Source organism: Triticum urartu, chromosome 1 (genome assembly GCF_003073215.2).
Source record: "Triticum urartu cultivar G1812 chromosome 1, Tu2.1, whole genome shotgun sequence".
Classification (NCBI taxonomy): Eukaryota; Viridiplantae; Streptophyta; class Magnoliopsida; order Poales; family Poaceae; genus Triticum; species Triticum urartu.
Genome location: NC_053022.1, coordinates 249,888,859 through 249,898,371, shown reverse-complemented (window position 1 = coordinate 249,898,371; position 9,513 = coordinate 249,888,859). Strand labels below are relative to the sequence as shown.

Below are 9,513 nucleotides of genomic sequence, written 5' to 3'. Positions count from 1 at the left end.
GCCCGAGCCGCCTCATAGTCGCCCTACATTTAAACTAGATATAAAAGGCGTCGAAAAGCCTAGACGTTTGAGACCGATTTTGAGATACTCGGGTAAGTCGGCTCATTTTAACCGGTCCGTCCGTTCAGACGTTTGAGTACGGTTTGAGGGATAGGGATTTAGATGCTCTTGGCCTGGTCATAGTGGGGAGTAACTTAGACTAGTGTCATGCATATGACACTAGTTTATATTACTACCTTCATAGTGCAAAGTGTCATAGAAGTAGTATCATATATGGTTGCATTTATTAGCTTGTAGACTCAACATTTGTTAGGAAGCGCTATGTGATGGTAACATAATATGTTACTTTAAACACCTCTCTTCTCATTAATTAAGTGTCACATAAACAAACTTGTCTTGAAATGTATTATGTTACTTTCTCCGTTCCGAATTACTTATTTTGGATTTGTCTAGATACGGATGTACTACTATGACTAGCCTTATGCAGTGCCCGCGTGCCTCTCGGCGGCCTATTTATATGCGCTCCCTCTCCCATCATCCATACCACCTCTCCACCTAGCTAGCACGGCAGTGGATGGCCAAGAAGAGCTCCACGTGCTCCAGATCAAAACTGCTCAAATTCTTCCTGGGATCTCTTGTACAAGCTACAAGCCATTGATCCTTTCCCTAGCCGGATCTTTAGGCCGCGCGGCGAGAGCAAATAATCGGCGGGCAGGCGCGTACGCATGCGTGTGTCGATTCAAGTGCTCTGGCCTGGAAATGTAAGCGCGCTCTCTCTTTCTATATATATACATGTAAATGTGTGTGTGTGTGTGTGTGTTCGGAGGTGCGTTCGTGAAGAATTTGCATGCTGCGCGCAAAATCAGTCGTGATTTTTCCAAACCGTACAATTCACGTGACTTGGCCTAGCATGCCTGCGGCTGGGTGGACTTGGTTTAACAACAGTTGTTGAGTTTAACTGTAAAAATAAACGAGGATGCGTCCATCCATGTAACACACGTAGTACATGCGTTGGTACGGAAGGACTTTGCAACACCACAGATCCCTCCCGGCATCCCGATGCATGCGGCGGATGCTCCCTTCCATGTGCTGATATGCGTGCATGTGCCCAGATTTGGTCCCAATAAACGACACTCTTCAGAGCTCGTACTACTTCGCAGTAGTACGTAATACGTCAGTGCGTTGTTAACTTTGAGTAGTACGGAGTAGTTTAATAAAGTAAATCTACTACAAGTAAAGAAATAAGGTTTGAAATTAGTATCTTTTTGTGCGGGATGAAATCCACCGCTTTCCCCCGCGAAAAAAGAAAGAAATATGGAATTCACCGCTTGGCAAACGCGGTCAGCAATGCTCCACACGATTCACCTTCCTCTAGCGGTTGATTCAATCTGCCTGCCAAATCACATACTCCTACTTGGTTGCACGGGGCCGCAAACTCCATGACTCACTCTCACACCGATATGACGGGGAGCTCACACCGGGCCGAGGCCAGAACAAAACAGGGACGTGCCGGCAGACGTTGCTCTCTCTACCGGTCCCTCACCGCGGCCAGCAACAAGCACCACACACCTCTCCCGTCGCTTCGCTCGCTCCGTACGTCCGAAAGCCTCTCCTCTCGCGGGGCCAGGTCGACTCGGCTCGGCTCTCATCCGTAGCCGTGTCACCTCTCACCAGTCAAGATCGCGTCTTGATGAACTGCCAGCCAGCCTCTTTTGGAGTTTCCTGGGGGCCCAAAAAAACTTTTCTCCAGCAAGCCTCGGAAAGTAAGCATGGGACAGCCAGTCCCCATGGCCGGCGTAAGCGCAGAAATGGATGTTAGCCCGGCTGTCACCTCCGTCGTCTGGACCTTGAGCGAGCGAGCGAGTGGCCGTTGTCGCGCGCGGGTTTCTACGGGGGGCTTGCGTCTTTTGACCTGTTTTCAAAAAAAGTGACACCGACGGTATACTCGTAGTAGCCAGTTTATAGGAGACCCGCCTATCATGTCAGGCTCCACGGGAGGGCGACCATGTGAATGTGATGCCCGCTCCTCCTCATCGCACGCGCGTGAGCTTGATCGATCGATCGATCGATCTCTCTGTTGCTGCGACACAACAATAGTTTCTGCGCGACCATATTAGTTTACGGAGTGTCCTGTGCGGAGACGCCTGTGCCTGTGTAGGCGCTTTATGCCAAGAAAAAATAGTACTGCATTGACGGTAGTACTGCATTTTCTCGCTTCAATCTACTAAAGGAAATCGAGCACCACTACGTAAACATATACTCCCTCTGTATCTAAACACTCTTATATTAGTATACGGAGTGAGTAATATATAAGATGTTTTCAATTTTGAGCTGCAAAAACATCTTGTATTAGTGTACGGAAGTGGTATTTGCTATCAAGACTTAAAAATAATATCTTCATCGACCGGAGAATTGCTTTCTTAGAAATATGCATTTCTTTTGAAGAAATGGATTTTACTTATTTATTTAGAACGGCATGGAGATATACATCCGCACTATGGACCATCGTTTGTTGTTCGCTAAGCATGGAATTCGCCTCCATGGTGATCACCAAACACTAAGAAATTCAGTTCGTAATCACGTTTGTGCCATTGCACCCGCTTCTTGCTTCGTGCATGTTGTTCGTTCTTGCAATGGTAGAGCACAAGAGGTAGAGCATATCCGAGAGACTCATGCGGCATTTTTTGAGCTACCAAGTCACCACATGCGTCTCATAGCCTCACATAGTTTAAAAATTGTTTTGATCATCAATTGCATCAATAATTTATGAGTTATGTGCAATAAATATATCATTTTATTTTATATATGAACTCAATGGCATATTTTCTGATATATAATTAAAAAAATACTAGAACAATAGATAATTTATTAGTGATGGTCAAAGTTTGCCTCAAAATATGTGTGAGCTTGTAATAAACCCACGGAAGGGAGTATGTCTTCATCAGGACCAATGATGCTTGAGTGTTGCGCTAAAGTTATTTTAAATTGCTATGGAAAAATTATTACTAGTTGGTGAAACAAAGGGTATGAAAAGCAAGGAAATACTTTAAATAAAATAGATTGTGATAGTTTCCCATAAGCCAAAGGAAACCAGGTGGCAAGTCCCTGGTAAGCTGGGCCTAGTCAAACTAAAGCACGTGTGAGATGTGCGTGAGACTGATTCATCCAGATCTACAGGGAACATACCAGTTAAAGCAAGTACAATAGTTACTATAAACCTATTTGCATGACATTTTTTGCTTATGTGAAGAACAAGAAATAAACAGAGAGAGAGAGAGAGAGAGAGAGAGAGAGAGAGAGAGAGAGAGAGAGAGTGGACTCTCATGAAATAGCCAGCATCTGAACGTGCTCGTTGATAGGAATGAGTAACGCGACGGGGTAAAAGGGAGAAATGAAAATTCTACTAGACAAAGAGTCAACCTTATATCCTACCCTGCTTAATTTTTATGACATAACAGTGTTATATAGCCACTGATTGTTACTCCCTTCATAAAGAAATATAAGATCATTCATATCTAAACACTTTTATATTTCTTAACAGAGGGAATATAATACTAAGCTTGCTCTTGCCCAAACCAAAGACTGGCCAGTGCTCCGGTTAGCCGTAGAGAGCCGGAACACGTACAGGATTGCACCGCCCGCGTTAAATAGGCCGGTCCTAAGCACTCGGTCCCAACCACGAGGAGATAACACGTCGCGACCTCTCTGCCACTCGTCAGTCGCAAGGTCCCTGCTCCTACTCCTACCCCCCTGGAATCCCAGTAGCGACTGCGGCGGCTTGCTCAAACCCTTTTGCGGCTTCGCCACTCTCCCGGCCGGTACGTGTAAACCCCTCACCTCACCGCCGCCGTCGTGCGAAACTCTAGCTTGACCGGGTGGTTGCGCCCATACGCCAGCCGCGCGCCGTTATGCTGCTGGGCGGTGCCGGTGCGCCGGTGGCACACCTTAGCAAGGCGCTGCCTATTTCCGGCCGTGCTGACTGACCTCCGTGCTGATCCTCTAAACCGATGCATGCTGCTAGCTAGCTACCCAGAGCGCAGGCACGGCCGATCAAACTTCAGACAGTTTACCTGTTTGTTTTCCCGTCGTGCGGCTGACCACCTTAGCCGCTGCGCGACTGACGAGCAGTTTGAGTGATTTCAGTGCCGTAGTTGCGAGATTATAATCTTCAAATCATGATTGACCACGCTGTGTCTTTTCTGCACACATTGGTGCAACTTGTAGCCATCAGTTTTGGGGACTCTCCTACACTATTGACACGCAGTTTCTGTTTCTGTGCACCGATTCCGCAGGATCTAATCTAAGCAAGAAGGCCACTCATTCTGACCGGAAACCCACTAGCATTATTGTCGCTGGCTGATCAGTTGCGCTCCATCGGCTGAATTTCTTTCTTCTTCTTCACAACAAGTGTCGATCGGAGATGGCGCTTGAGAGCACGGCCAAGGTGGTGCTGGGATGCGTGGCCTTCTCCATCTTCTGGGTGCTGGCCGTCTTCCCGTCCGTGCCCTTCATGCCGGTGGGCCGGACGGCGGGGTCTCTGCTGGGGGCCATGCTCATGGTGCTCTTCCGCGTCATGACCCCCGAGCAGGCCTACGCCGCCATCGACCTCCCCATCCTCGGCCTCCTCTTCGGCACCATGGTCGTCAGCATCTTCCTGGAGCGCGCCGACATGTTCCAGTACCTCGGCAGCATGCTCTCCTGGAAGAGCCGCGGCAGCAAGGACCTCCTCTTCCGCGTCTGCCTCGTCTCCGCCGTCGCCAGCGCGCTCTTCACCAACGACACCACCTGCGTCGTGCTCACCGAGTTCATCCTCAAGGTGGCCAGGCAGAACAACCTGCCCCCGCAGCCCTTCCTCCTGGCCCTCGCCTCCAGCTCCAACATCGGCTCCTCCGCCACGCCCATCGGCAACCCGCAGAACCTCGTCATCGCCGTCACCAGCGGCATCTCCTTCGGCTCCTTCCTCTTCGGCATCTTCCCGGCCATGATCGTTGGAGTCATCACCAACACCTGCATCCTCCTCTGTTACTTCTGGAAGCACCTCTCCGTCGACAAGGAGCGGGACCAAGAGTCGGCTGGGGGCCAGGACGTCGTTGTGGCCGACGACGAGGTCACCTCGCACCGGTTCACGCCCGCGAGGATGTCGCGCGCCAACTCGGTAAACGGCGACGCCGACTACATGAACGAGCCGATCCGCAGGAGTGACAGCATGAGCAGGAGCAAGAGCTACAACTCCGAGGGCGACCGCGACATCCAGGTCGCCATCAGGTCGGTGCGCGCGTCCAGCATGTCGCAGGAGATGGTGGAGGTGTCCACAGTGTGCGACCGGCGCGACGATGGCCCCCGGAAGGTGACCAGGACGACCAGCCGCCAGCGCAGCGTGATCATCGAGGACGCGCCCGAGCACATCTTCGACGGCGACGAGAAGGAGAAGCCGCACGACGAGGAGGTGGTGAAGCAGAAGAAGTGGAAGGTGCTCGCGTGGAAGACCGCCGTGTACCTCACGACGCTCGGGATGCTCGTCTCGCTCCTCATGGGGCTCAACATGTCCTGGACCGCCATCACCGCCGCCCTCGTCCTCCTGGCGCTCGATTTCACCGACGCACAAGCATGCCTAGAGAAGGTATGTCTTCTGAAAATCTGACAGTTTTTCAAAAATATCGATCATGTATGAAACATGCTGCTAATTCGGATCAAAATTTCCGTTCATGATTTGCATGCAGGTATCGTACTCGCTGTTGATCTTCTTCTGCGGGATGTTCATAACGGTGGATGGCTTCAACAGAACTGGCATACCCAACGCGCTCTGGGAGCTGGTGGAGCCGCACGCGAGGATCGACAGCGCCAAAGGAATCGCGCTTCTTGCCGTTGTGATTCTTGTTCTTTCAAATGTTGCCTCAAATGTTCCAACCGGTAACTCTTTCTTCCCCACCTGAATAATTTCTTGTTAGACTTGAGAAAAATCTTGTGATCTTGCGATAACCAGGTGCACTAAGCATGTTATCTCGGAATCATCTTTGTTTTCAGTGCTGCTGCTGGGCACAAGAGTGGCAGCATCCGCTGGTGCGATCTCACCTGCTTCGGAGAAGAAAGCCTGGCTCATACTAGCTTGGGTCAGCACGGTGGCGGGCAACCTCACCCTTCTGGGCTCAGCTGCGAACCTGATCGTGTGTGAGCAGGCGCGGCGGGCGCAGTTCCATGGCTACAACCTCACCTTCTGGAGCCACCTTCGTTTCGGCGTGCCGTCGACCATCATCGTCACCGCTATTGGCCTCATTATCGTCGTGAGCTACTGAACTGGACGGGGAGGAACAACTCCTACTCCTACGTTGCAGCAGTAGTGCAACACGTAAGCAGACAGACAGCTTCCATAAGCAAGGAAGCAGCCGTGAAAATGGGGCAATTTACCTGATTATCGTCTTCTACATTCGTGTAAACTTCTCGCCCGAAATTAGGCGCGGGACGTCGTCGTCGCCCATCTGCTAAAGCAAATAATGGGTGTGTCCTGTACGTGTGTTGTACTCTACGTAGATATAAGATTACCCGGTCGACGCAAGTAGTCGGTGTCCGTCCGTTGTATTCGAAAGCCAAGCTTTGCTTCGATAGGATGGATGGAAGGACGGGGAATGCAGTGACAATGTTATTTCAGCTGTATGTTTGCAGATAAAAGATATTTTATATGATGGACCGGTGGAGAGTGCGGTCATTATATTTCAACACTCTTGTTTATGTCTAGACTTTCTTACTTTTTAGAAGTGGGATTGATGTAGGTCTTAGATATCCTTTTTATGGAGAAAATGCGATCGACCGACTTTATAAATAAAGCCATATGAAAACAGTCAATAACCAGCGAAACCCACACAAATCACCCAGAGTCATACGAACCACCCAACACTAGGTAACAAAAGAAGGCAACAATTCAGTGCCACGCAGGCCCGAAAACAACATAAGGGGCACGTAGGCCACCACCTACGCGCACAAAAGATCCAAGCAGCTACGACGAAGCACAAGCAGACGGAAGAGACATCAGATTGGCAGACGTCCGCACTTTGTTGATCAACATCTCCATGCCGTCACAATCCGCCGATTTAGTCAACAATTTGCACTGCTGCAGGAAGATAGACATTTTAAACAAGATATCAGCAGACTTATTAAGGAAAGCACCCTGAATAGTAAATTTATTGCGAGTAGTCCAAAACACCCAGCATAGGGCGTCCAATCCAGTCCAAAATAATCTCCTGGAGCGGCCTTGCAGACTGGCCGTCAGCAAGCGGACGTCGGCAAAGGAGCCAGGGGCCCAGGAGGTATTGTACCAGGAACCAACACACCCCCAAACCAAATTGGCCAAAACACAATGGAAGAAGATGTGATTAGTATCCTCAAGAGTAGATCATAAGGCACAATAAGTAGAACCAGGCCCGTTCCTTTTCTCGATCTGATAGGCGGAGGGTAGCCGACCCCTGAAGGCCTGCCAGAGGAAGATCTTGATCTACAGAGGAATCCTGACCTCCCAGATTTGCTTAAATTTCAAGGAATTGGTACCAGAAATAAGCCGAGCATATAAAGACTTGATCGAGAACTTCCCAGATGCAGAATGAGGCCATGACATGGAATCCGCCTCCTCCGAGAGCGCATGGAACATAGCAGCGAGACGATGCCAGTCACCCAACTCTTCAGGAGAGAGGGTTCTCCAAAAACCCAAGTCCCAGCTATTGCGAGAGAGCTCAGAGATTGAGATCTCTGGGTTAGAGAAATAAGAAAACAAAACCGGAAAGGAGGTCGCAAGGGGAGCATCCCCAGTCCACCAATCCAACCAAAAATTGGTCGAGGCCCCATTATTGACCATGAATTTAACATGAACTCACAGCACCTACCTGACTTTGACTAAATCTTTCCAAAACCGCGAGCCACCGATCGCCGAGGCAAACATAGTGTTGGGGAACGCAATATTTTAAAAAAATTCCTACGATCACGCAAGATTTATCTAGGAGATGCATAGCAACGAGAGGGGAGAGTGTGTCTACGTACCCTCGTAGACCGAAAGCAGAAGCGTTTTAGTAATGCGGTTGATGTAGTCGAACGTCTTGGCGATCCAACCAATCAAGTACTGAACGCACGACACCTCCGCGATCTACACACGTTCAACTCGGTGACGTCCCTCGTACTCTTGATCCAGTTGAGGCCGAGGGTGAGTTGCGTCCACACGACGGCGTGTTGACGGTGATGATGAAGTTAACGACGCGGGGCTTCACCTAAGCACTACGACAATATGACCGAGGTGGAAAACTATGGAGGGGGGCACCGCACACGGCTAAAGATCAACTTGTGTGTCTATGGGGTGCCCCTCCCCCGTATATAAAGGAGGGGACGAGGAGGAGGACCGGCCTCAAGGGGCGTGCCCAAGGGGGGGGATTCGTACTCCTAGTAGGAGTAGGTTTCCCCCTTTCCTATTCCAAGTAGGATAAGAAGGAAGGAGAGGGAGAGGGAGAAGGAAAGAGGGGGGCGCCGCCCCCTCCTAGTCCAATTCGGACCAGTCCATGGGGGGCGCGCTGCCTCCCCTTGTGGCCCTTCTCTCCTTTCCACTAAATCCCAATAAGGCCCAATACTTCCCCCGGTGAACTCCCGTAACTCCCGAGTTCTCCAAAAAATACCCGAATCACTCGAAACCTTTCTGATGTCCGAATATAGCCTTCCAATATATGAATCTTTAACTCTCGGCCATTTCGAGACTCCTCGTCATGTCCGTGATCTCATCCGGCACTCCGAACAAACTTCGATCATCAAATCACATAACTCATAATACAAATCGTCATCGAACGTTAAGCGTGCGGACCCTACGGGTTCGAGAACTATGTAGACATGACCGAGACACATCTCTGAAAAATAACCAAGGTGGAACCTGGATGCTCATATTGGCTCCTACATATTCTACGAAGATCTTTATCGGTCAAACCGCATAACAACATACGTTGTCCCCTTTGTCATCGGTATGTTACTTGCCCGAGATTTGATCGTCCGTATCATCATACCTAGTTCAATATCATCACCGGCAAGTCTCTTTACTCGTTCCATAATGCATCATCCCGCAACTAACTCATTAGTCACAATGCTTGCAAGGCTTATAGTGATGTGCATTACCGAGAGGGCCCAGAGAAACCTCTCCGATACACGGACTGACAAATCCTAATCTCGATCTATGCCAACTCAACAAACACCATCGGAGACACCTGTAGAGCATCTTTATAATCACCCAGTTACGTTGTGACGTTTGATAGCACACTACGTGTTCCTCCGGTATTTGGGAGTTGCATAATCTCATAGTCATAGGAACATGTATAAGTCATGAAGAAAGCAATAGCAATAAACTAAACGATCATAGTAAGCTAACGGATGGGTCTAGTCCATCACATCATTCTCTAATGATGTGATCTCGTTCATCAAATGACAACATATGTCCATGGCTAGGAAACTTAACCATCTTTGATTAACGAGCTAGTCTAGTAGAGGCATACTAGG

At 49.5% G+C, this 9,513-nt stretch overlaps 1 protein-coding gene across 2 annotated transcripts; it reads left to right on the top strand.

Annotated features, from left to right (window-relative positions):
* Window positions 1–528: 528 nt before the first annotated feature.
* On the top strand, window positions 529–6,714 carry LOC125556281 (silicon efflux transporter LSI2-like). Of its 2 annotated transcripts, none has more exons than XM_048719052.1 (4): window positions 529–761; window positions 4,293–5,620; window positions 5,721–5,910; window positions 6,025–6,714. In XM_048719052.1, the coding sequence occupies exons 2-4, from the start codon at window positions 4,421–4,423 to the stop codon at window positions 6,291–6,293; spliced, it is 1,659 nt and encodes a 552-aa protein (XP_048575009.1). In that variant the 5' UTR covers window positions 529–761; window positions 4,293–4,420; the 3' UTR covers window positions 6,294–6,714. The 2 variants fall into 2 exon arrangements, with proteins under 2 accessions (XP_048575009.1, XP_048575014.1); XM_048719057.1 differs by lacking the exon at window positions 529–761 and adding an exon at window positions 3,549–3,818.
* The last annotated feature ends 2,799 nt before the right edge of the window (window positions 6,715–9,513 follow it).